Genomic DNA, 27,930 nt, shown 5'->3' with positions numbered 1-27,930 from the left:
CTAGTTCGATTGAAAATCCTTCAAGACGATACTGCGCTCCGATTACTTAAACAAGTGAAAGATTTTTTTTCTAAATGTGGCGGGGAAAATGATACAGAACCAAAATGGATTTGACTTATCCATTACGCGTCGCTAGAAACGTTTAAGAGACAACAAACAAGGCGAATTTCGTCGTAAGTTGGATATTCTGGCCTCTCTTCGTTCTTCTCGTTTATATGTGTTAAAATTATTATCACTGCAAAGATTTCTTGAAAAATTCATCTTTTTTGATATCTAAATAATGTGAAAATTGTAACATTTTATACGGACAGTCATCTATTTCTTTGCACACATACATACTTATCTATCTGTATAACTATTTATTTACATACTTACCTGAATATTAATCTGTTTATACACACATCTGTGTATCTATTTATACATGAATTCGTTTACCTGTTTATCTATTTATACACTTGCCCCCCATCCTGCTCGCTTTGCAACCAGGTCAACCCCGTTCAAGGAAACCTAAGGTCAAAGGCATTCCAGTTGTGACCATCCCGTCCTTTTGCACATCTGGGAGCTACACTGCCTTCTACAACCTTCTTTGTTTAGAACTATTTGGTATGATTTGAAGGTAAATAGACGGTTAATGTGACTGCTATTTCTTGCAGGTCGGGTGATCAAGTTCCGTCGTTAGCCTAAAGTGCTATGGAAAATGTTTTAGCAGAGGTCGACCTTACCATTCGGCCTTTCGGAGTCGATGAAATAACTCGGTTGAGCACTGGCGTCGATGTAACCATCTGGCTCCCTTCCCGCAAACTTTCAGGTCTTGTGCCTATAATAGAAACAATTATTATCGATATCAAAGCATTTATTTCGGCGCCTTACGTTACGAGTTCAAATCTCGCTTAGGTCTAGTTTGCCTTTCATCCTTTCGAGGTCGTTAAAATAAAGTACCAGTTGGGCAATGGGCTCGTCATAATTGACTAGTTCCCCAACTTCCCTAAATTTCAGACTCTGTGCCCTTAGTAGGGAATTATTAATATTGAGTTCGTCAATATTGTTATTAAACCATGAATGGCGACGTCAGTTATGTTCAAATTAATGTGGAGCGTCTATAACTAAATATTTGTAACTACATAATCAGGACATTGATAGCAATTAATAAAAGGGCAATCTTTCGTCTCTAGTAGACCTTTCCGTCGATTTCCGTAAAAAAATTTTTTTTTTTTTTACATATGGGCTTTCGGGAACTTTTGAAGTAATGAAAGCGAAAGAGACTAAGAGAAAGCGATTGTATGACAAGGGAAGTTCTTTTGAAGTTACCGTGCATGGAAGCATTGATGTACATGTGTGTGTGTGTGTGTGTGTTTGATGGGGTGTGGGAGACAGACAGTATGTTGTGTAAGTGAAGTGCTTCTGTTAGTGTGTGTGAAGAGACAGAGTAATGTGTGAAAGAAAAGATAACTGAATTTTTTACTCGGTGTATGTGTATATGTATGTATATTACTTCAAAAGTTCCCGCAAGCCCATATGTAAAAAAAAAAAAAATTTTTTTACGGAAATCGGCGGAAAGGTCTGCTAGAGACGAAAGATCGCCAAAAAGTACCCAATAAAAGAACTATCTGAAATATCAACTCAAGTGTAATTTAATATGTAGATTTTAGACATTGGTACACAACTGTGCCCTTCCCCACCCCGACTTGCGCCGTCTTAAGGCTTAGGCACACAGGACAAGTTGCCCGTGAGCCTCACTGGTCGAGGGACCCATTTCTAATTCATATAATCTGTGGTTCGCTGTCAATAAATATTTATTATGGGGCCCAGTGCATTCGTTTGCTCGGGAACTAATAACGCTGCTAAAACGTCCTTACTTCCGACTTCGTTTCCTCATAACATAGAAAGATTGGTGTTTTCGAATGAAATATTCTTTTACAAATACCTTTCAAATGGTTTAGATCACGATTACACCGGAGTTTAGGGTGGAAAAAAATGGTGGGCGTGGAAAAAAAGATAGTGGTCTGGCGGAACTGTAAGAATGTCCGGCCGGATGCCTTGCAATACTTTGTTCCGGTTCTTTGCTTTCTGAGTTCGGGTCTCACCATGGCCTACTTAGGTGGCTGACTTTAACCCATCACTTGTTCTAACGCCACCAACTGGCGCCATTTGTGTCCGTATTACAGTCCATTCTGTTGCAAGCATTCGAGCCAAGATTCCAGTTTGAGGATACGATCCACCCTCCCTCCCGCCGGCATGCATCACTCTGTGGTTAAGAAGATCGCTTTGTAATCACGTGGTTTTGGGTTCAGTTCCACTATCTGTCAACTTGGGACCCCAGTTATGAACTCATTTGCATACAGCCAATCAGAGCTCAACTATTAAACTAGTGTCCACCTAATCATGAAAATACTCTGATTGGGTTCAGTTGAAAATGTGCGTTGTAGCAAAATCTAACTGCTTTAAACGGGTTAATAGGGGTGACAAATGTGAAATTTAGTGTATAAAGTGAATGGAGAGCTGCTTACCGATGATGCCATGTGTTGCCAATTTGGGATCTATTTGCTTTGACCGGCAGATTTTTTTAATAATTTCTTTGTAACTAAACACTTTTAAACTTCGTATACTGGTAGAATGTATTTATAAAACATCTTTTTCTCTTGGCTTTCTTGAGAAAATTCTGTAGTTTGTAAGCTATTTGTTGTTTAATTTCTTGCATTTCGGCAATTTCAACCAATCAATGACGTCGATTGAGGTGAATACAATTTCTCCGAATCTTTGTCAACAACAGTTATTTGCGGTGTCATATGAATTTGTCACTGTTATTTATGAGAAAAAAGATACCCTGTGGCCATAAACTGAGGGGTCACTTGTAAACAGAGCTGGACAACAAAACCGTTCCCTCTTTAGTGTCCACCCATAATTATGACCCTAGTATCGATCTATTGCATTTGACTGTGGCCATGATGGAGTGCCACCTTTAGTTGAGCACATCGACCCCAGGACTTATCCTTTGTAAGCCTAGTACCTATTCTATTGGTCTCTTTTGCCGAACCGCTAAGTTACAGGGACATAAACACACCAGCATCGGTTCTCAGGCAATGTTGGAGAGACAAACACAGACACACAAACATATAAACGCAAATACATCATCATCATCATCATCCTCATCGTTTAACATCTGCTTTCCATGCTAGCATGGGTTGGACGATTTGACTGAGGTCTGGCGAACCAGATAGCTGCACCAGGCTCCAATCTGATCTGGCAGAGTTTCTACTGCTGGATGCCCTTCCTAACGCCAACCACTCCAAGAGTGTAGTGGGTGCTTTTACGTGCCACCAGCACGAGGGCCAGTCGGGCTATACTGGCAATGACCATGCTCAAATGGTGCTTTTTATGTGCCACCTGCACAGGAGCCAGTCCAGTGGCACTGGCAACAACTTCGCTCGAATGTTTTTTCACGTGCCAGTAAGACGACGCAGGTAACGATCATGTTCAAATGGTGCCTCTTACATGCCATCGGTACGGAGGCCAGCTTGTTGCTCTGGCAACGATCATGCTCATATGGTACTCTTACATATGGATGGAAGCACTCCGTCGGTTATGACGACGAGGGTTCCGGTTGATCCGAATCAACGGAACAGCCTGCTCGTGAAATTAACGTGTAAGTGGCTGAGCACTCCACAGACACGTATAACCTTAACGTAGTTCTCGGGGATATTCAGCATGACACAGAGAGTGACAAGGCCGGCCCTTTGAAATGCAGGTACAACAGAAACAGGAAGTAAGAGTGAGAGAAAGTTGTGGTGAAAGAGTACAGCAGGGATCACCACCATCCCCTGCCAGAGCCTCGTGGAGCTTTAGGTGTTTTCGCTCAATAAACACTCACAACGCCCGGTCTGGGAATCGAAACTGAGATCCTATGACCGCGAGTCCGCTGCCCTAACCACTGGGCCATTGCGCCTCCACATTCTTACATATACATATATACGACAGGCTTCTTTCAGTTTCCGTCTACCAAATCCACTCACAAGGTTTTGGTTGGCCCGAGGCTATAGTAGAAGACACTTGCCCAAGGTGTCACGCAGTGGGACTACAAGGTTTTGGTTGGCCTGAGGCTATAGTAGAAGACACTTGTCCAAGGTGTCACGCAGTGGGACTACAAGGTTTTGGTTGGCCCGAGGCTATAGTAGAAGACACTTGTCTAAGGTGTCACGCAGTGGGACTACAAGGTTTTGGTTGGCCCAAGGCTATAGTAGAAGACACTTGCCCAAGGTGTCACGCAGTGGGACTACAAGGTTTTGGTTGGCCCAAGGCTATAGTAGAAGACACTTGCCCAAGGTGTCACGCAGTGGGACAACAAGGTTTTAGTTGGCCCAAGGCTATAGTAGAAGACACTTGCCCAAGGTGTCACGCAGTGGGACTACAAGGTTTTGGTTGGCCTGAGGCTATAGTAGAAGACACTTGCCCAAGGTGTCACGCAGTGGGACAACAAGGTTTTAGTTGGCCCGAGGCTATAGTAGAAGACACTTGCCCAAGGTGTCACGCAGTGGGACTGCAAGGTTTTGGTTGGCCCAAGGCTATAGTAGAAGACACTTGCCCAAGGTGTCACGCAGTGGGACAACAAGGTTTTAGTTGGCCCAAGGCTATAGTAGAAGACACTTGCCCAAGGTGTCACGCAGTGGGACTACAAGGTTTTGGTTGGCCTGAGGCTATAGTAGAAGACACTTGCCCAAGGTGTCACGCAGTGGGACTACAAGGTTTTGGTTGGCCCAAGGCTATAGTAGAAGACACTTGCCCAAGGTGTCACGCAGTGGGACTACAAGGTTTTGGTTGGCCTGAGGCTATAGTAGAAGACACTTGCCCAAGGTGTCACGCAGTGGGACTACAAGGTTTTGGTTGGCCAAGGCTATAGTAGAAGACACTTGCCCAAGTGTCACGCAGTGGGACAACAAGGTTTTAGTTGGCCCAGGCTATAGTAGAAGACACTTGCCCAAGGTGTCACGCAGTGGGACTACAAGGTTTGGTTGGCCTGAGGCTATAGTAGAAGAGACACTTGCCAAGGTGTCACGCAGTGGGACAACAAGGTTTTAGTTGGCCCGAGGCTATAGTAGAAGACACTTGCCCAAGGTGTCACGCAGTGGGACTGCAAGGTTTTGGTTGGCCCAAGGCTATAGTAGAAGACACTTGCCCAAGGTGTCACGCAGTGGGACTGCAAGGTTTTGGTTGGCCCAAGGCTATAGTAGAAGACACTTGCCCAAGGTGTCACGCAGTGGGACTGAACCCGGAACCTAATACATCGAATATTCTCAGTTTTCTTTTATTCCATTAAATATGTTAAACTGCATCATATGTTTATTTGTATTCTGTAATAAATATTGGAGTTTTACAGAGAGTTGGGTTAATGGTTTTAATTTTTTTAATTTACAGACATTGAGTAAGTTTCAGTGTGCAGACAGTGACAGCAACATGAAGAACAAGCTAATTATTGCAATCGTTACTATTCTGATTATCCTTGCAGTTGTTTGTTGTTGTAATAGACAGTACGTGTACCCACATTGTGCTCTATGTTCTTCGCTGGGAAGTTCACTGGGAAGTTGTAGCTACTGTAATAGTTACCCTTGGAATGTGGGTGAGTATTATAAATTGAAATGACAGTATTTGATGGCTTATCAGATAGACAATTTTTTAACAAAAAAACTGTCCCCAAAAAAACCAACCCCTTGGCTGTTCTGCAGTAGTACAAAGTATGTGGATTTTAAAGGTGAGCTCTGATTGGCAGTATGCAAATGCATTCATTACTGGGGTCCCGAACTCTCATGGTAAAAAAATTTCGCGGGCTGGTATCCTTTACTATAGGCCTAGGTCAGTTAATACCTTCATCATCATCATCATCATCATCATCATCATCATCGTCATCATCGTCGTCATCATCATCATCGTTTAACGTCTGCTTTCCATGCTAGCATGGGTTGTGAATTTATGGAAGCCTGTTGTATATACACACATGTATATATTAATGTTTGTTTGTGCTTGTACGTGAAGTTGGTCTTCTCATAAGCTTTAATGCACTCAGAACTTTTTTCCCTGAATATCATCATCATCATCATCCAGTGTTTTAAGTCTGGGTTTTGTCCCCTTTAACAGGGGTGGCCAGATCTACCTCAATGCCACAGCAACTGAGGTAGGCAGGTGCAGCCCACCCCAACCTTTGGGCTGGCTGGCTGGTGCCCATTCTCCCTTGCTGTCCTGAGGCTTTCTTGGGGCTGGATTTTCTATGGGGAGTGTGCCCTTGCTTGCCCCCAACCTCAGTTTCTAGACATGAATGGTCCCAAGACCAAGGCCTCTACCATGATTTTTAAGAAATGTGGTGGAAAACTAGGCTCAGGAAGGCAGGGACACTACTCCCTGAGACCCCTTTCAGAGCCCCCTACCTAATATGTGTTGCTGAAATTGAAGAAGTACATCTAATATTCTCAGTCTTCTTTTATTCCATTCATCATCATCATCATCATCGTTTAGGGTCCGTTTTCCATGCTAGCATGGGTTGGATGGTTCTACTGGGGTCTGTGAAGCCAGAAGGCTTCATCAGGCCCAGTCAAATCTGGCAGTGTTTCTACGGCTGGATGCCCTTCCTAACGCCAACCACTCCGTGAGTGTAGTGGGTGCTTTTTACGTGCCACCCGCACAGGTGCCAGACAGAGCTGGCAAACGGCCACGAACGGATGGTGCTTTTTATGTGCCACCGGCACGAGGGGCTAAACTGCATCATTTGTTTATTTGTATTCTGTAATAAATATTGGAGTTTTACAGGGAGTTGGGTTAAAGGTTTAGTTTGGTGAAAGAGGCTTTATCTATGACCTTTGCAGTCTTTTGAAGACAGATGCAATCAATGTGGCAAGCTGGCAGAAATGTTAGCACACCAAGCGAAATGCTTAGCGGTATTCCGTCTGTCTTTATGTTCTGAGTTCAAATTCTGCTGTGGTCAACTTTGCCTTTCATCCTTTCGGGGTTGATGAATTAAGTACCAGTTACACACTGGGGCCGATGTAATCGACTTAATCCGTCTGTCTGTCCTTGTTTGTCACCTCTATGTTTAGCCCCTTGTGGGCAATAAAGAAATAAAATGCAATCAATGTGATTGATGTAATTGAACCACTGTATTTTTTACTTAAGTCATTAGACTGCAGCCATGCTGGAGCACCACCTTGTATGTTGATGGTTGCAGGATAAAAAGTCGGGCATTGAGGTTAATTCAAAAGCAGTTATGTTTCCTAGAACAAGAGTCCCCAAAAAATCACACTGTTGACCAGTATAAGGTTATGGGTCATAGGGTGGAGGCTTATTAGTTAGGGTGTTGGACTCATGATTGTAAGATTGAGGTTTCGATTCCTGGACCAGCAACACATTGTGTTCTTGAGCAAAACACTTCATTTCACATTACTCCAGTCCATTCAGCTGGCAAAAATGAATAATCCTACGATGGATCAGCGTCCCAACCAGGTGGGGAATTCCTGTGTATCGGAAGGAGTGTTGTTGAAAGTGATGGCAAGTAGGTTATTGGGACAGACACAACTGAGTGTGGATCAGTGAAAGTTTCATCAACACATGCTGTGAAGGTATGATCTGAGAGTGAGTTTCCAATCCAGTAGATGTGAGATGGTTAGAAACTAAAGTCAAGCAGTTTAATGAATAGATATTTCCATAGGCGTAGGTGTAGCTGTGTGGTAAAAAGATTGCTTCTCAACTTCCTGGTTCTGGGTTCAATCACACTGTGTGGCACCTTGGGCAAGTATTTTCTACTGTAGCCTTGGACCAACCAAAGGTTAAAAAAAACTAAATCTTGGAGGTCGATTTGTTCAACTAAAACCCTTCAAAGCAGTGTCCCTGCATGACCACTGTTAAATGACTGAAACAAGTAAAAGATAAAATGTATATGTAGGGATATTCCAGTTGGTTGATATTCTGAAGAAGAAAGGACTGGGTAAAAAAATGCATTAGTGCAGGACCTGGATGATGCTGATATGTAAGTAGTTCGTCCAGAGGGACAGAGGCCATAGTCTCACATCATAGTCTTGCATCATACAGCTAGATCACAACAACAATGGTCAGTGAAGCTCACCTTGCTTTGAGCAATAATAGCAGAAATGAGTGGAATATGTCCATAAATCTCCTCTTGGATCTAGTGCCCTCATCATGAAATGCTTTGAGCCCCTACGTGGTTGGGTGTCGTAATACTATTTTTTAACCCCATTTTAAAATTTTCTGGGTTTGATAGTGAAAGACAATTAATACCTATCAGTTATAACATCTTTCTGTTCAGACAGGTCAGTGAAAAGAATTATGTTTAACTCTCTTAGCTACACTATGCAATTAAAGAAAAGTTTTGGAAAAAGTGAATTCCAAATGTAAACATACAGAAGGACATAAAAGAATATTCTAGACAATGGAAAAATATAAAATGCCCAGACTGTCACGCATAACCACCAACAGTATGGTTTTATGTACAGGGCAGGACATTTTGAGTACTGGGTCTGTTCATCACACAAGAGGGTGCTGAAAAGTTCCTGGCTTTAAGGGTATTGCAAAAGAACTAGTTTGAGGTCCAACCTTCCGAGTTCTTTTATACAGGGCTTAGAAAAACTGAAGGACCACCGCAATAAGTGTGTGAATTTGAGAGGGGAATATGTTGAGTAAAATCATAATTAACTGGTCCTCCTGTAATTTCTTTTATTCAAAACCAGGAACATTTCAGCACCCCTTCATACTTAACCCTTTAGCATTTAAACCGGCCATATCCAGCCAAAAGTATTCTGCCTGTTTTATGTTCAAACTGGCCAGATCTGGTCTCTCACACCAACCCTACAATATCGTTTTAAAAATTAAGAGCTACCTCATCAAAATCTCATAGCTACAAGATAATGAATGATTCATTCAAAACAATATGGATGAAGAAGCATTAATTTTGGCAGAATAATGCGAAGTCTAAAGGGTTAAAGGTTTAACCAACTCCATACACACCCATGGTCAGTCAACCAAGAATGACTTGTCTTACACAGATCCCCACCATCACGAACATGCCCCTACAAATTTTTGTAATTTATAACTATTTTCCATTTGAATTATACATTAATTAAATTTTATTGTTTATATATTTTCAGGTTATTATTGGCCCAATAGATTTGGATACTATTTTCCATCAAGACAACCCACTTACAATCCTCTTGCTTCCTTATACAGAAATACTGGGTACGTTTACCTTGAATCTATGCAATATTTGTGACTTACCTGACAGAATCATCCACACACCTGGCAAAATGCTTAGCAGTATTTTGTCTGCTTTTAGACAAACAGACAGACTGGCAGGCAGGCAGACAATCCTCTCTCTCTCTTTTTCTGCCCATTTTCCCAAACTCTCTCTAGTTCCCAGGTGAGGTAATATTTTCTGATTCTTGATGGTGCTGGACATGTTCCTCATGAAGATTAGAATTGAACAACACCACTTGTCATCATCATCATCATCATCATCATCGTTTAATGTCCGCTTTCCATGCTGGCATGGGTTGGATGGTTTGACTGAGGTCTGGAAAGCCAGCGGCTGCACCAGGCTCCAGTCTGATCTGCCAATGTTTCTAGAGCTGGATGCCCTTCCTAATGCCAACCAACCACTCTGAGAGTGTAGTGGGTGCTTTTTATGGCATAATGCGAAGACAAGGAGGTACACACACACACACACACACTTGTATACAAATATGTATATGTATATTTATATATCATAACATATAATTGCCGACCAAATGTGGCATCCTATATGGGACAGTGCTGCTGATGTTTATAGCCCCAGGAAGACATCACTTCCAACTCGCTAACGACATACATTCTATGTCCGATTAGTATTTGCGAGGGGAGGTCATTGCACCCATCCCTAGACTTACATGATACACACAAACTTCAGTTTCTGGGTGGTTACCGATCCTCAGCGTATGATAATCACCAGCTAGTGATGGAAACTCACCCCACTCGCAAAATACTTTATGCTTTTTTCAGCGATAAACCTTCGCTGATCTTGAAAAAGGAGAAATAAGCTATATTAACCCCTTCATGGATCAATTAGTTTGACATGGTGTTTCATTTCAGAGCATATTTTTTTATTTCCTTTTTTAATTATATACACTGTGTTAATTACAAAAAAAAAAGTTTTTTTATCTTATTTCCTTTATTTTCATTATAGAAATTAAAATGTACTTTTACTAATTTGGATTTAAGCGAGTTAACTCGGACATTGAAAAAATACATATAATTTAACTATCTTCGATTTTTTATAAGATGTATTGCTTTTAAATCAAAGGAAAATTTTTTTTAAATGAGATAGACAGTTTATTTTGAATGTCTTGCAGACATCACACATGTATCTGCTTTCTCTTCGAATCTTCTCTGCGCATTTTGCACACTGTCTTGTAGGGTTCTTTTTCTTATCACTTGGTGGTATTTCCATGGGAAAGTGACCAGCTGATGCAAGTCTTGTTGGTACTGTCAATTCGGATATCTGGTCCCTCTGTTGGGTTGACATTTGGCAGACTCTCTTTCTCCCATTCATTCTCTCTATTGAGACATAAACAAACCAACACCATTTTTCAAGCACTGGCTGGGAGACAAACACAAAGACATACACACACACACACACACACACACACACACACACACATACATGTGTGTTGTATGTACTTGTATGCGTGTATCCACAATGAACTTCCACACAGTTCTCATCTACCAAATTCACACACAAAGCATTGGGAGGTCCAGAGCTATAGTAGAGGACACAGAGGAATTGAACCTGAAACCATGTGGTTGCAAGCCATACTTCTTAACCACAGCCATTCCTGCAGGTTTCTTTCAGTTTTCATCTAATTTTATTTACATTAAAATTTCAACTGTTAATTCATATAATGATTATTATTGCTTTCTTATTACCTCTTCTTTTTTTCCTTCTTATTCCCAGAAGGAGAATCATATATTTGTAGGTCACTGTCACTGTTCAATGAACCTTGACGCCTGTTCATAGTTGGCATATAAAATTATAGCCACTGACATCAGAATGAAATGATGTTTCTCGGATAATAACTACACTTGTGAACATATTTCTCGACACGTGTTGTGAGTATTTTAATATATTTCTCACTACTGTTATATCATCATTATCCTCATCATCATCATCATCATCATCATTATCATCATTTAGCATCCAGATTGGACTGGAACTGGTAAACTAGAGAGCTGCACCAGGTTCCAGTCTGATTTGGCATGGTTTCTTATTTCTTTATTGCCCACAAGGGGCTAAACATAGAGGGGACAAACAAGGATAGACAAAGGAATTAAGTCAATTACATCGACCCCAGTGCATAACTGATACTTAATTTATTGATCTCAAAAGGATGAAAGGCAAAGTTGACCTGGGTGGGATTTGAACCCAGAACGTAACAGCAGACGAAATACCACTAAGCATTTCGCCCAGCGTGCTAACATTTCTGCCAGCTCACTGCCTTTACTGTGATTTGGCAAGGTTTCTATGGCTGGATGCCCTTCTTAATGCCTATTTCTTTATTACCCACAAGGGGCTAAACTCAGAGAAGACAAAGACAGACAAACGGATTAAGTTGATTACATCGTCCCCAGTGCGTAACTGGTACTTAATTTATCGACTCCGAAAGGATGAAAGGCAAAGTTGACCTTGGCGGAATTTGAACTCACAACGTAACGACAGACGAAATACGCCTACGCATTTCGCCCGGCGTGCCCTTCTTAATGCCAACCACTCCAAGAGTGTAGTGAGTGCCTTTTACATATCACCAGCACAGGTGACTTTTATGTGTCACTGGAACAGGTGCTTAGGGATTATTTGAATATATTCTTACACTACTGATAACCATTATTACCCAACAGAATGATGTTACTATAAGCTTTGTGTGTGTATTTTACAATATTAACTGCTATTACATTTGATAGCTGCAAGAAATTTGCTGCTGTATAACTCTTCAAAAGTCACTTCCTAGAAGTATCAACAAATTCCTTGTGGTATCGACAAACTGCCACACTGGTGACCTTAGAACTTTATATTAACATAGCAAAACCTTTAAACAGACTTGTTCCAAATTTGCTAAACCTTTAACAGACTTGTTCCAAATTTGAAAGATTTTTTTCACCTGTTCTCCTGCAGTATACATTCAGTTTGGTCTCTCAGAATCCTATTAGCTCATCTGTCATTATTTCTGCCATCGTTATGGAGAACTATTTGAATCCTCTTTTAAAAAATTCAGGTGTGCAGTGCTGTACCAGCTTCTTCACAGCAACTTGCACCTTGTTTGTGTAATTAAATTGCTGTCCTCAAAGACTGTTTTTCATTGAAACACACAGGTAGAAGTCAGAGGGCTGCAAAATTCTGGCTGTGGATAAGGAACCACTGACCAGCCCAGTTTACTGCTCACCTGATTTGTTGCCAAAGATGAGTATGACCACACATGATGAACATGGAGTATTTTCAGATTCTTACTCTTTACTCTTTTACTTGTTTCAGTCATTTGACTGTGGCCATGCTGGAGCACCGCCTTTAGTCGAGCAAATCGACCCCGGGACTTATTCTTTGTAAGCCCAGTACTTATTCTATCGGTCTCTTTTGCCGAACCGCTAAGTGACGGGGACGTAAACACACCAGCATCGGTTGTCAAGCAATGCTAGGGGGACAAACACACACACACATACACACATATATATATATATATACATATATACGACAGGCTTCTTTCAGTTTCCGTCTACCAAACCCACTCACAAGGCATTGGTCGGCCTGGGGCTATAGCAGAAGACACTTGCCCAAGATGCCACGCAGTGGGACTGAACCCGGAACCATGTGGTTGGTCAGCAAGCTACTTACCACACAGCCACTCCTGCGCCTATTCTTGTTTCATCTCTTCTACCTAATGGCTTCTGTATACTTTCTGAGTGTCTTTTAGCTGGATGGAGGGCGTCTCTGGCCATCTTATTACAAACCCTTGCATCTTATGAGCTGCAAATAAAATGGTAGAAATAATAGCAGAAACAAGCTTTCAGTTAACAGCAACACATAAATAGAGTTATACAGCAAAGCAGATTAATACATTACGAAGAATGGTGTCTGTAGAAAATCCCACATAGTTGGCATTTCATTTCAGTCAAACTTGGTTACATGTACTTCAACAGGAACAAAAGTGTGACATAGCTTCCTGGAAATAACCTCTTTCCTGTCCTTCTCTCTCTCACATTACTCATAATGATTTTGCAACACTATTTATAAGCAAAAACAAAAAAGAGTCCGGCTAGCATTTAGAATTTGCCGATTTTGCTGCTCTATTGTGAAATGCAATTGGATACGAGATCCGTATCCAGGATAAATCTACACCAATCCAAATGCCTGACTCAACCAAGTATTTTAATGTCACTTGACCAGTCACATGATCAATCATTAGAAACTAGCAGTCTGTTCCCTAACTAACTAATTGAGTCTTGTCGCCAAGTAACTACTTGGTATTTGCTTGGGGGTTCTTGCTTTTATAACTATCCAGAAGGATAGACATATCATTGAGAACAATAGATTTAGTTGGTGGTCTTGTTGTCTCTATTCTAGCTTTTGGCGAAGTAGAAGAGGTTAGAAAGGGTCAAGTGGTGAAGACATTATTTCAGTCTAGCTAAAGGCACCTGGAAAATGTAAGAGAAAAACCATTGTTCCACCGTGGGAAAAGTTCTGTTGCAGTGTTAATTTAAATTTGGCTACGGTTGATTGAATCCACTTCATGCATGCTAGATCCACTACAACTGTTCCTTTTGTCTCTTCATTGATTGTATGCTTTTATTATTTTTAACAAATTTGTTATATTAATACATTTGTCTGCATGTCTTTACTTTATGCATATTTCAGTATTATGTATACCTGTCATGTATTTGTGTGTACATCATTAATATATAAGTGTATGTGAACACCAAAGTTGAGTAACGTTTTTATGCTTGGATTTGTAAACTATGATAAGAATAACACTGGTCAACAAAGAATTTGTCCCAAGGAAAAGAATACTTGTAACTCATATGTTTTTGCATGCAGAATTCAAAAATAATGTGAAATTATCTGTATTACTCACAGTTTCTCTGTTCCACGATATCAACACAGACACCCATAAAATTATCAACCATCTTACAAACAATAACTCTGAGCACCTTTTCAAACTTCACCTGTCTAACACCCATGGACATGTTTACAAAGTCAGAAAACAGCACAGCTCCCATGACTTTCGGAAACATTTTTTCACGCTAAGAGTTGCTGAAGCATGGAACAAACTGCTGGCATCAGTTGTTAGTTGTCAGAGCACTGCATCCTTAAAAACTTCCATGCTTTCTGAGATTCGCCAACACTACACCTGATTTTCTCCCCTCCATACACACGCAAGCATGTATCTGACTCATACACTGTTCACTTTCCAGACATTTGTACATATGCTTTATACGCACTTTTGACAAGTTGTGGTTCACCTGAGCACTGTATGCAATAATTTCATTATTATTTTTTTTAACAACGTACGGCACAGGCACTGGTAAAGTGAAAGACAAACACAGCGGTTGTCATGGTAACAAGCTTCTAATGCTACGCTGTCTGTTGATTTGCTAAAATTAACCCAAATTTCCCAACTTTACTTTCCTAACAATATCAGACTCTTTAATTTACGAGATAAAGTAATTGGTTGATCGTTATTAAAATTCAGATACACCAAATTTGAAAGCAATCTGAACAAAATTATTTTGCGAATGAAATTAACTAGATCCAGATTTACTTATAAAATTTTCATTTGGGACTATTTTTTTTACACAATTTGCCACTTTTTGAAAATTCTAATTAAAATGTTCTAATAGATTGTTGCGATAATTCTGCTCTCATTAACGCCGGAGAAACTAAAGGCGTTTCATTAGACACGCGTCGCTACTAATGTTTGTATACAAACAAGGTTTATTTCGTCGTGAGTGGAATTTTTCTCTTTTGTATACGTTCTTATCATAATTTCAAAATTCTTATTTCTGAAAAGATTTCTTGGAAAATTCATCCCTTTAGTGTGAAACTGGGAAAATACACGCACAGGCACGCATAAATACGTATACATATTGTTGCATATTTCCGTTTCTAACTATCTGTATATTTTATTTATTTTTTTCGTCATTTCTTTTATCTTTATAATAGCGCATACTCATACCTGTATCTATTTACATACCCCTCTTTATATTTATTTCATGGAATTATAGCGACGTAGCTTAACATCAAGATTCAATGTTTGTCCACCCTATTATTTCTTAAGTACATGTCAGCAAATATATATTTCTTTACTATCCACAAGGGGCTAAACATAGAGGAGACAAACAAGGACAGACAGACGGATTAAGTCGATTACATCGACCTCAGTGCGTAACAGGTACTTAATTTATCGACCCCGAAAGGATGAAAGGCAAAGTCGACCTCGGCGGAATTTGAACCCAGAACGTAACGGCAGACTAAATACATGTCAGCAACTATAATGGATTAAAAGCTATACTTTTCTGCTCCTCACTCTGCCGCTTTGTATCAGATCCACCTCATCCAAGAAGACTTACGGTTAATTAACCGTAGAAATAATTGTCATACTTATTTAAGTTCGTCAACTTTTTAAATTAAATCAACAACGGCGGAATCAGAAATGTTCAAATTAATGTAGAGCGTCCGTAACTAAAAACCTGGAAATATTTATTTCCGGTCTTCAAATTTCTATTTCTTTACTACCCACAAGGGGCTAAACACAGAGGAGACAAACAAGGACAGACAGACGGATTAAGTCGATTATATCGACCCCAGTGCGTAACTGGGACTTACTTAATCGACCCCAAAAGGATGAAAGGCAAAGTCGACCTCGGCGGAATTTGAACTCAGAACGTAATGGCAGACAAAAATACGGCTCAGCATTTCGCCCGGCGTGCTAACGTTTCTGCCAGCTCGCCGCCCTTGGTTTCAAATTTCAGTGTTTGATTTCGCATTATATCCTGCTAAAGGCGACCAGTTAAGTACCAGCAATGAGCTATGGTTTAATTTAACCGATTCTATCATTTGTTTACACCCTTACCGTCTTTTGTAAGTCAGAAATCAATAACGTTAATAAAACGAATATTGTAGAATATCGGTTTGAAAAACCCGCAGTTATATTTTTGGGTGCCAAGCAAGGTATGATGTCATCGAAGTTGGATGTAAAGGGTTAGCCGACCAGTCCCTCCTCGGAGCATACACCATCAAGTTGGCTGTGGACCAGGAGTTGTAAGGGCTACTCATGATAGACCTATGCAACAGATGTATCCAGGAAGATGGAGAGTATGAACCCGTGTAGGAGTCTGATCAGGTTCTTCACGGTGATGCTTCTGTCCTTCCATATTGGCTTGAATTTGGCTAGTACAATAATTGTCTGTTGCTTTTGCAAGGATTTCTGCTTTTCATCCTTTATCATCTACGACTGTATACAACTATTTGAACTGTTGCATTATTGCATTATTTGGTGTAACTGTGAAGGCGCATAGCTCAATGGTTAGAGCATTGGATTCACAATCATTAGATAGTGAGTTCAGTTCCTAGACCGGGCTGTGTGTTGTGTTCTTGAGTAAGATACTTTATTTCACGTTGCTCCAGTTCACTCGGCTGTAGAAATGAGTTGCGACATCACTGGTGCCAAGCTGCTGGATAACACCAGTGGCATGGAGAGGGGAGGATGGTATGCATGTGCAACGGGGCAATTCCATGGTCATTCATGACCAAAGGAGATCTTTACCCTTACCCTGGTGTAACTACATTTGCCTCCACAAACTTTGTTTCTTCATAACTTTATGAAACATGCATATTTCTGGAGATACATTGCAGCAGGTATATATTAGGGATATATTGGAATTTATTGAGAAAAGTTTTTTTCAGAGGAGTGGAGAGGAGTTTTGGATAATACACACATCTTGATCTGTTTCCTTGTAATTTTCTCAAAAATTGATATTTTTAATATGCTTCAGACAGTGCAGTATATGACTGAGTTGGAATTTGGCGTGAAAAATATAATAGGGGTGGTGGTCAGGCAAGTGACACACTTCATCTTTATTTCCTAATACATTTTGATGAGGTGTGTGAATTATGTGTCCTACCCCAAACTCATTCAGTTATATTTTTGCATCAAATTCCAATATAATTGAAATCTTCACTTTCTGAAACACATGGTGATAATTTTATTAAGAAATATTTATTTTTCAGAATGTTCTGATGGAACAAAGTCCACAGGGCTAGTGGGGCAGACATCTGAAGTTACGCCCATTGTTTTATGTTTCTGTTCTTAGACAAAAGTATTTGTTGTGATGATGCTGTTGGTATTTTCCATGAGTTTGGGGATTTGGGGCACTGATTTTCATTCTTGGTGAAAGGTCTATAATACCAATCGCTTATGTACAAATTAGGGAACTCAATTTAGCATTTCATATATATATATATATATATATATATATATATATCACCATCATCATCATCGTTTAACATCTGTTTTCCATGCTAGCATGGGTTGGACATTTCGACTGGGGTCTGTGTATCTTATTTTGTCTTGTTTGCCGTTGTGCTATTGCCCTTTTTTCCCTGCATGTTGTACTTTGATGGTTTCCGTTTGTTGTGTTCTTTCTGTTCTACCTTTGGTTTTATATATATATATATATATATAAAGAGAGAGAGAGAGAGAGAGAGAGCACTCCGTCGGTTGCGATGATGATGGTCCCAGCTGTTACGATCAATGGAACAGCTTGCTCGTGAAATTAACATGTAAGTGGCTGAGCACTCCACAGACACTTGTACCCTTAACGTAGTTCTTGGGGAGATTCAGTGTGACAAGGCTGACCCTTTGAAATACAGGTACTACTCATTTTTGCAAGCTGCGTGGACTGGAGCAACATGAAATAGTGTCTTACTCAAGGACACAACGCGCTGCTGGCTATCGAACTCACGACCTTACGATCATGAGCCGAATGCCCCTAACCACTAAGCCACACGCCTTCACACACACACACCCACACATATATATGAAGGCACATTGCTTATATATATATAATTATATAAAAATCATCATCATTTAATATCTGTTTTCCATGCTGGCATGGGTTGGATGGTCTGACAGGAGCTAGCAAGCTGGGGAGCTGCACCAGTCTCCAATTGTTGTCTATTTTGACATGGCTTCTTCAGCTGGATGCCTTTCCTAATGCCAGCCACTTTACAGAGTGTACTGGGTGCTTTTTATGCATATGTATGTATATATATATATATATATATATACTCAGATGAAGGGTTTCTTCCAGTTTCCATGTATCAATTTCACTTGCAAGATATTGGCCAACATGCAGCTATAGTAGAAGACCACAACTGACAGTGTCCGTGCAGTGGGATTGAAACTCTAAACATGTTCCAAAGCAAACTTCTTAACCACATGCCAAGCTTGTATGCACACACACACACACACACACACACCTCCTGTGTCTTTTAATTTTGTTTCAGTTTTTGCATATTTGTTGAAATCCTAATCAAGCAGGAATTATATATTTGCAATTATTTTAATTTTTTTTTTTTTTTTTAATTCACAGACATTGAGTAAGTTTCAGTGTGCACACAGTAACATTTAACATGCAGAACATACTAATCATTGCAGTCCTTACTGCATTGGTTACTTTTGTAGTTGGTTTTAGCTTTACATGTCATAAACCTGTGGATTGTTCCAAGTGCTTGACGGTAGCAAGTTGTCAGAAAAGTGAATGTAACTGTTGTGAATTTTGTTCTAAAGTTATATGTAAGTATCACAGATTAAACTGCATCATATTATCTTTTCCTTTTAACCTTCACTTGTTTCAGTCATTGGACTACGACCATGCTGGAGCACCATCTTAAAACGGTTTTAATTGAACAAATCAACCTTAGTACTTTTTTTTTTTCCCTTCAAGTCTGTTATTCTTTAACCCTTTAGCATTCAGATTATTCTGTCAAAATAATGCTTGGTTAATCACATTCTTTTGAATTAATCATGCATTATCTTATGGCTTCAAAATGTTGATGTTGTTATTTGTTTGTTTTTAGAATAACATTGTAGAACAAGTGCAAGAGGCTGGATCTGGCCAGTTTGCACATAAAAGCAGTAAAATATTTGGCCCAGATATGGCTGGTTTAAATGCTGAAGGGTTAAACTGACAGGAAGGTCATAGATGGAATTCCTCTGATAATCAGCTTGTTCTTCAATCAGAGTTGACCTGAGGCTAAATAACCACAACCAAATGATTAACATACGTCTTACAATTCCAGACACTTCTGGCAGCTCAGCAACTATTCTCAATGGCCCTACTGTTTCCTTTGCCTTCATATGTATCATTAGCTCTTTAGCATTTTTGTCTGGCCATATCCTGCTCAAATATCCCCTCTGCTCTTTATCAGTTTTTATTCAGAGTAGGCGTAGGAGTGGCTGTATGGTAAGTAGCTTGCTTACCAACCACATGGTTCCGGGTTCAGTCCCACTGCGTGGCACATTGGGCAAGTGTCTTCTACTATAGCCTCGGACCGACCAAAGCCTTGTGAGTGGATTTGGTAGACGGAAACTGAAAGAAGCCCGTCGTATATATATATATATATATATATGTGTGTGTGTGTCTGTGTTTGTCCCCCCAACATCGTTTGACAACCGATGCCAGTGTGTTTGCACCCCCCATAACTTAGTGGTTCGGCAAAAGAGACCGATAGAATAAGTACTAGGCTTACAAAGAATAAGTCCTGGTGTTGATTTGCTTGACTAAAGGTGGTGCTCCAGCATGGTCACAGTCAAATGACTGAAACAAGTAAAAGAGTAAAGAGTTACTTGCCCTCCCAGCCAGGTTTAACTATTCTGTAACTCCTTGGAATTAGAGCAGACAATTTTTTGCATACTCTTGAATTTTGGCATCTATCCCACGTGCATATTTATATTGAACCAACTCCCTGCTACTCCTCCTCCATTCTTTTCTTGTACACATATACAAACTCAATCAAACATGCTGTACCTGTCCAACATTATGTTAACCCGTAACATGCTTAAACCTTGTTTTATCTAGGCTCTGTTCTTGCAGCAGATTGTCATAATTCCTTATAAACTCCCTGTTGTCTTCTTATGTTCCCTATCCCCTCCTCTTTCTCCTCATAGGTGTTGCCTCATACTGTTCATATTTAGCTACTCAATTTCTTCCTATACTTCATTCTGTACCAAAACTATCACCCCATAAACTTAATCCAGTTGTAACTGTTTTCATCCAAATTACAAGCTTATTATTATTATTGAGTGAGAGAGCAGTGCATGCCATCAAAATGACACTGGGGTAAAATATACAAAGCCCAGTATACCCATCGTGACTACCCGTCTGATAAGGGTGCACCAGGCACATGCATCACAACCATATGTGCGCGACATGGTGATCTCATAACAAGATAAACAGCGCATAACCTTGCAGGTGGGGCCCAGTTAGAATTTTCTTCTGGTTGGGTAACCCATCCCACTCAAAAGGTCCCTGATTAAGGGTTGTTTAAGGATGTTGAATGAAACACCCATGTTTCCAGAGGCGAATCATCCAAACCCTGAAGAATCCCTCTCAACACATGGCTACGATGCTCCCCCACTACTTCTGCTCGTGATCAGAGATGCACATATCGTCAGCCACTAAGGGACATGCTCAACTGGTTACGGTCAAACAAGTGACAAGCAAATCTGTGGTATTGAGCAGAATATTTGCTGTAGCCCATCTTTTATACCAAGACAAAACAATGTACATGATAATTATTATTTATTATTATTATTATTAATTATTATTATTATTATTATTATCATTATTATTATTATCATTATTATTATTATTATTATCATTATTTTTATTATTATTTTTGTTTTGTTTTGCAGATCGCAGTTACTGGAAGTTTGAAGAATTTTTCCCATTTAAAATAACTACTTACTTTCCTTCTTTTGTCTCAAGCGCATATGATAGGTATATAACTTTTAATCTATACGATATTGTCATTTAAACACATTCTTTAAACAGATTCTTTAAACAGAGGGGTTTACATAAGCAAACCCCTCCTGCCATCAGATTTCTGTGACAGGAGATAAGATGTAATAGGATCAAAACAAGCTCATGATATTAGCTCATCAAGTGTGTATTTAAATTCCGCAACACATTCCTAAATACACATGAACTTATTACACAGGAAATGAGAAACGAAATTTTTGTCTGTTCCATGTTTTTCTGAAGCGAATATTTGGAAACTGAAGCTCATGAGTCATGGACATGGTTTAACTCTGTCACACCGTGTTCCCAGTATAGCAGGAATAGCTTAAATGTAATCTTCACCGAATTCTCGTTAAAGCGATAATGAACAACATATACTCTTTTACTTGTTTCAGTCATTTGACTGCGGCCATGCTGGAGCACCACCTTTAGTCGAGGAAATCAACCCCCAGGACTTATTCTTTGTAAGCCTAGTACTTATTCTATCACTCAATTTTGCCGAACCGCTAAGTTACGGGGACGTAAACACACCAGCATCGATTGTCAAGCGATGTTGGGGGGACAAACACAGACACACAAACACATATATATACATATATACAACGGGCTTCTTTCAGTTTCCGTCTACCAAATCTACTCACAAGGCTTTGGTCGGCCCAAGGCTATAGTAGAAGACACTTGCCCAAGGCTATAGTAGAAGACACTTGCCCAAGGTGCCACGCAGTGGGACTGAACCCGGAGCCATGTGGTTGGTAAGCAAGCTATTTACCACACAGCCACTCCTGTGCCTATGTAGAAAAAGACAAAATACTAAAAATGGACAACTGATCACATTGCAACTGTATAGTCAAGTGTGTTTATGACTCATTGTTAATGGCATCTCCAAACGGTGTTGTTTAGTTTTGTTTTTAATTTAAAGAAAAAAACATACTTTTGCGATGAAACATACATGCAATGAACCCAGCACTTTATCTGGTAAATGAGCAAGGTCTAGATTCTTTGCAGTAGTGGAAATTATTGATGGTATTTATTCATCAGATGAAGAGTTTACCCTTATACACTTTTCACTCTTTTACTTGTTTCAGTCATTTGACTGCAGCCATGCTGGAGCACTGCCTTTTTAGTCGAGCAAATCAACCCCAGGACTTGTTCTTTGTAAGCCTAGTACTTATTCTATCAGTCTCTTTTGCCGAACTGCTAAGTTACGGGGATGTAAACACACCAGCATCGGTTGTCAAGTGATGTTGGGGGGGACAAACACAGACACACAAACATATATACACACACACACACATATAGATATATATATATATATATATATATATATATCATCATCATCATCATCATCGTTTAACGTCCGTTTTCCGCGCTAGCACGGGTTGGATGGTTCGACCGGGGTCTGGGGAGCCAGGGGCTGCCCCAGGCTCCAGTCTGATCTGGCAGTGTTTCTACAGCTTGATGCCCTTCCTAACGCCAACCACTCTGCGAGTGTAGTGGGTGCTTTTTATGTGCCACCTGCACAAGTGCCAGAGGTGTCTGGCATCGGCCACGATCAGTTGGTGCTTTTTTTTTTTTTTTTTTTTTTTTTTTGCTTCTTTCAGTTTCCGTCTACCAAATCCATTCAGAAGGCTTTGGTCGGTCTTTGATCATTTCTACATATTTTCTTTACTTATATATTCGTTCATATTTGGAAGAGAAAAATACCAGTCAAGATAATTAGACTTATGTAAGAGGGGAAAAAATGCATTGCTTTGGGGAATTTGCCTTTTATGTTTGTCCTAAACAGTTCTTGTTGATTGGCTGCAAATAAGCTGAAGAAATGATGAAGCAATTATTCATGGGTTTTCCCATGTTAGGAAAATGTTTACATTGACATCATCATCATCGTCATTTAATGTCTACTTTCCCATACTTGTAAAAAGTGTCCAGTCCACCTTGTAAAGTGGTTGGTGATTTATAAATGAGAGGACGTTGGCATTGCCTTGGAAGTGGTTTGCACTCTCTGAGTAATCTTGCTATTATTATTATACTGTGTTTAACATAATTGGTTAAAACCCTTTAAGGTAGTATCTCAGCATGGCCACTTGTAAAATAGTGAGTACTGTAACATTCAAATATTGAACACATGGCGGGAGAAAAAAATTTCCTTTTTGTATTCATTTATCTTTTATTTTTTTACTTGTTTCAGTCACTGGACTGTGGCCATGCTGGGGCACCACCTTGAAAGGTCTAGTCAAACCAGTTAACCCCCAATTATTTTCTTTTTCTAAGTCTGGTACTTATTCTATTGATCTCTATTACCAAACTGCTGTAATAGGAATGTAAACATACCAACACCCATTATTAAGCAGTAGTGGAAGACAAACACAAACAAGAAACACACACACACATACATACACAATGGGCTTCCATACAGTTTCCATCTACCTTTAGGAAGGGCATCCAACAGTGGAAACCATGCCACAACAGGCAATTGGAGTCTAGTCAGCTCCATGTCAAACCGTCCAACCCATGCCAGCATGGAAAGTGGATGTTAAACGATGATGATGATGATGATGAGCACAAGGGTTGATTTAATTGATTTGCTGGCCCTGTACCAAAATTTGAAGCCAATATTGCATCAAATATTTCTTGAGATTATTTCATGGTCTGGAAGCAGGTACCAATCAAAAGACAGACTCACTTCTCTTTTTGTTTTTTTGTTTAATGTTTTTCTAGCTGTCACCATAGTCCGACTGTTGTAGAAGTGAACAACCCAGTGTATTTGAATCACGATTCCTCTGATACCTCAGAACGTAAGTAATATTCTTACCCAAAACATTTCCTCCCCACCACTGCTTTTATTCTAATTTTTCTCTGAGATTGTTTATAAGGTTAGATCCTACTTATGGTCTGTTTCTGAGGAACTAAACAGACGAGGGCAACTAAATGTTGAAAAAAAAAAAAGAAAAATCTTGACCTTTTGAACCTATAAATATGTTTCAGTGGCTGTAATTTTGTTCGACTATGTCTCTGGAAGGTGCAATATTGTCTGACCAGAGCAATCATGGATATATGGATGTTAAAATGTTGATTAATGATATGTGTGTGTGTATGCATGCATGTGTGTATATGCATCTATACATGTGTGTATCCATGTATATATATGTATGCATTATATATATATATATAATACAAAATGGGATAAGAATGCAAAACATTCGGATAGTTAGGTGATACAAAAATGGGACAACAAAACATCCAGATAGCCGATACAAAGAAAGCAAGGACGGGTCATTTGAAGTTTTCTTTCCTCAGTCAAGTACCAGATTATCTTCGCAATTTCAGCTGATTTTACTTGAGATTGCTCCAATCTGGCCAGCCCCGAGGAAAAACTAAGCTAAGAGCATTAGATTCCTTGGAACAAAGCAGTGAATGTATACAAAAACAAGGACGGAAAAAACCGGACGTTACACAAATATATATATATTGCTTGAAACTGATGAAGGGTCGTTCTTTACGTTACTTGTCTTGATTTCCATTTGTTTCTTTCGTTGTTTGCGAAAAAAAGTTTGTATTCCATGTTTTCGTATTTTGTATTTCATGTTGTTTATGCTTTATAACGTCCTGTACCCATATATGCATATGTATATATGTATGTACATATGTGTATGTATGTACATATGTATATATGTGTATATGTGTATGTATGTACATATGTATATGTATATGTACATATGTATATGTATATGTGTATGTATATACATATGTATATATGTGTATGTATGTACATATGTATATATGTATGTACATATGTATATATGTATGTACATATGTGTATGTATAAATGCATATATATATTATTTATATTATTATTATTATTATTATTATTCATCGTTTAGCGTCCGCTTTCCATGCTAGCATGGGTTGGACGGTTCAATATATTATTTTATTCTTTTACTGCAGCCGTACTTACAGGAATTTTAGTTGAAAAAAATTAACCCTAGGACTTACTCTTTGTAAGCCTAGTAGTTACTCTATCAGTCCCTTTTGCCAGACTGCTAAGTTACCGGGACTTAAACATACCAGCATCGGTTGTTGAGTGATGGTGGGAGAGAGAACCACAGACCTACAGACACATGCTTCTTACCACGCAGTCACATGTGTGCCTATATATATATATATATCATCTTCATTTAAAGTCTGTTGTCCATGCTGGTATGAGTACACACTCCCTTCTGGTTCATATACTGCTTTTATCTCAAACAGATATTTTCTAATTACAAAATCATTGTATGACACTGTATTTTCTATATATTGCAAGCAAGGTTAAACTGCTGCCATGCCTGGCAAATGAGTGCCCACCACTGAAGAGATCCAATAGGATCAAAAATCATGTAGTCTGGTGGTCTCAAAGCAAGGGTGGCAGGGGTTATCTCCAGCCTGCAATAAATATTGAGTGCAGAAAGCGCACTGAATGAATCAGCTGCAGGAGATTTCTTTCTGTGGTTAAAACGACAGTGTCATCGTCTTTTAGAGAACACCCATGTTAAAGTGGTGATAAACACTCCCTATATAATATAGTGGAGGCGCAATGGCTCAGTGGTTAGGGCAGTGGACTCGCGGTTTCGATTCCCAGATGGGCGTTGTGTTTATTGAGCGTAAACACCTAAAGCTCCACGCGGCTCTGACAGGGGGTGCTGGTGATCCCTGCTGTTCTCTTTCGCCGCAACTTTCTCTCACTCTTTCTTCTGTTGGCCTGCTCCTCGCTTGGCCAGCAGAAGTGGGGAGGGGCATCATTTGAAGGCTATATCACGTGATATAATATATATATAAAAATAAAGGTATGTATGTATATTTGTAATGTCAGATCACTTGTGGGTGTTACTGGTAACATGTAACCCAGTCCAGCCTGCTACTGGCAACCCCTCTACGCTTGCTCCATCTGGAGGGTGACTGGATACCCAGCATGACGGAAAACAAAACCTATTTCTTTACTAACCACAAGGAGCCAAACACAGAGGGAACAAACAAGGACAGACAAACGGATTAAGTCGATTACATCGACCCCAGTGCGTAACTGGTACTTAATTTATCGACCCCGAAAGGATGAAAGGCAAAGTCGACCTCGGCGGAATTTGAACTCTGAACGTAACGGCAGATGAAATACGGCTATGCATTTCGCCCGGCGTGCTAACATTTCTGCCAGCTCGCAGCATGACGGAAAACAAAACCTGTCAAAGGATAGATGAACTCATTAAAGTCAGCAGTCATTTAATGGTGTGTACGCAAGTTTGGTTCTGTTATTTCTCATGGATAGCCCTATTCCTGCAGCAATCGTTGACAAACTGATGACTCTGGTGGAAAAAACACAGTGGCTGCACAGAGGATTGACATGTTTTCAATAAAGGGCAGATGCAATGGGTTCAGTCAACAGAGAACCATGAGAATGAAGATGTAGGCATGGTGTGCCACATTACTGGGAGTGAGTGACCCTTGGCCCTTGTTAAGACATTATTGCAGGAAAAGAGAAACTTATGTGAAACCTGTGACTCAATGGCAGCCAATGTTGATGTTGATTAGTTCTTCCTTTAAGGGCATCTGTCATCATTGTTCAGAGAGTGGGGTTGGTTGTGTGCAAGGCCTCTTCTCACTTGGAAAATAAAATCATGCACAGCCCATTGCTTGATGTATCATCATTTTATAATTAAGAGCGAGTAAGAGGCCATCATCTATGTATGTGTGTAGTTCCTTTCAGATGAAAAGGATCTTGGTCTTGTGAGCTACATGGAGAGCTTACTCATCCATGGAAAAAAGCACCCGGAACACTCTGTAATGTAGCTGGCATTAGAAATGTATCCAACCATGGAAACCATTTCAAAGCAAACACTGGAACATGATGCAGTCTGCTAACCAGTCAGATATCATGTTGAACCATCCATCCAATCAATGCAAGCATAGAAGACAGATGGTGGTGGTAGTGGTAGATGATTTATGTACATCGTTTAACTGATCCAATGCTGTTATGTACTGTCTTTGTTTATATATAAGTTTATTAATTAATAATTAAACTTAATATTGAATTAATAATGTCATTTATTTGTTTTTCTATTTATTTCAGGTTGGTATCATTCAGTAACTTCATTATTTATAGGTTAATTCCAGAACTATGGAAGATAGGAGTCTCTACACTACATTACACATCCTGTAGTCTGGCTGACCGTTGGGCCACTACCGATGACTTTGCAACCAGATCCCTACATCCGTCTCTGTCTTCTGCCTCTTGCACTGCATCTCTCATCCTTAGGTCTGTCCACTCACAGAGGTTGTTTTGCCACCTCTTTCTCTTTCTGCCTCTGCATAGGGCCCCATTGCCTGCCTTATTCTTCTTTTTACTTTCTCACTTGTGACACAATCTCTGTATGATATTCCTAGAAGTCTCCTGAAACATTTGATCTCTGTAGCCTGGATTCGTCTTTCGAATTCTGCTGTCAGTGTCCATATCTCACAGGAATATTGTACAATGATTTCTAAAGTTATTATATGAAAATAGTAGTTAATGGTGGGATGATGATGTTAGTATAGCTGGACAAAAGTGGCAAATTGGCAGAATTACTAGGACATGGGAGAGAATGTATTTGTTCTGATGGTCTGCACTTTGATTTCAAATCTTGCTCAGGACAACTTTAAACCAACTTTATATTTCAGTCTTTCAGTCAATAAAAAAAAAAAAGGGATTTAATCCAAGTTTCTGGAACTGTTAAAGCTTCTAATGGGATGTCTTGCATTCTCTGTTCCAGCTCTTTAAGTTCTAAATGGCAGCACCTACAACATGACTGATGCAAAGCTGTACCAATC

The 27,930-nt window shown here is 39.7% G+C and overlaps 1 protein-coding gene across 4 annotated transcripts; it reads left to right on the top strand.

Moving 5' to 3' along the window:
* LOC118766694 lies at positions 1-27,782 on the top strand. Of its 4 annotated transcripts, none has more exons than XM_036510312.1 (5): positions 1-173; positions 18,664-18,866; positions 20,988-21,072; positions 23,812-23,888; positions 27,194-27,782. In XM_036510312.1, exons 2-5 carry the CDS (start codon positions 18,704-18,706, stop codon positions 27,229-27,231), a joined length of 363 nt encoding a protein of 120 aa, XP_036366205.1. In that variant the 5' UTR covers positions 1-173; positions 18,664-18,703; the 3' UTR covers positions 27,232-27,782. The 4 variants fall into 4 exon arrangements, with proteins under 4 accessions (XP_036366205.1, XP_036366204.1, XP_036366206.1 ...); XM_036510311.1 differs by lacking the exon at positions 1-173 and adding an exon at positions 10,998-11,133; XM_036510310.1 differs by lacking the exon at positions 1-173 and adding an exon at positions 14,827-15,014.
* The last annotated feature ends 148 nt before the right edge of the window (positions 27,783-27,930 follow it).

Source organism: Octopus sinensis, linkage group LG17, assembly GCF_006345805.1.
Source record: "Octopus sinensis linkage group LG17, ASM634580v1, whole genome shotgun sequence".
Taxonomy (NCBI): domain Eukaryota; kingdom Metazoa; phylum Mollusca; class Cephalopoda; order Octopoda; family Octopodidae; genus Octopus; species Octopus sinensis.
This window is presented reverse-complemented; position numbering and strand designations above follow the sequence as displayed.

What these genes read in the sequence shown, in the direction of transcription:
- LOC118766694 (XM_036510312.1), top strand. Translation starts at nt 18,704, where the DNA reads ATGCAGAACATACTAATCATTGCAGTCCTTACTGCATTGGTTACTTTT. An exon ending in GTCTCAAGCGCATATGATAG is followed by an intron (nt 21,073 to 23,811) that starts GTATATAACTTT and finishes ATGTTTTTCTAG; the next exon opens with CTGTCACCATAGTCCGACTG. An exon ending in TTCCTCTGATACCTCAGAAC is followed by an intron (nt 23,889 to 27,193) that starts GTAAGTAATATT and finishes TATTTATTTCAG; the next exon opens with GTTGGTATCATTCAGTAACT.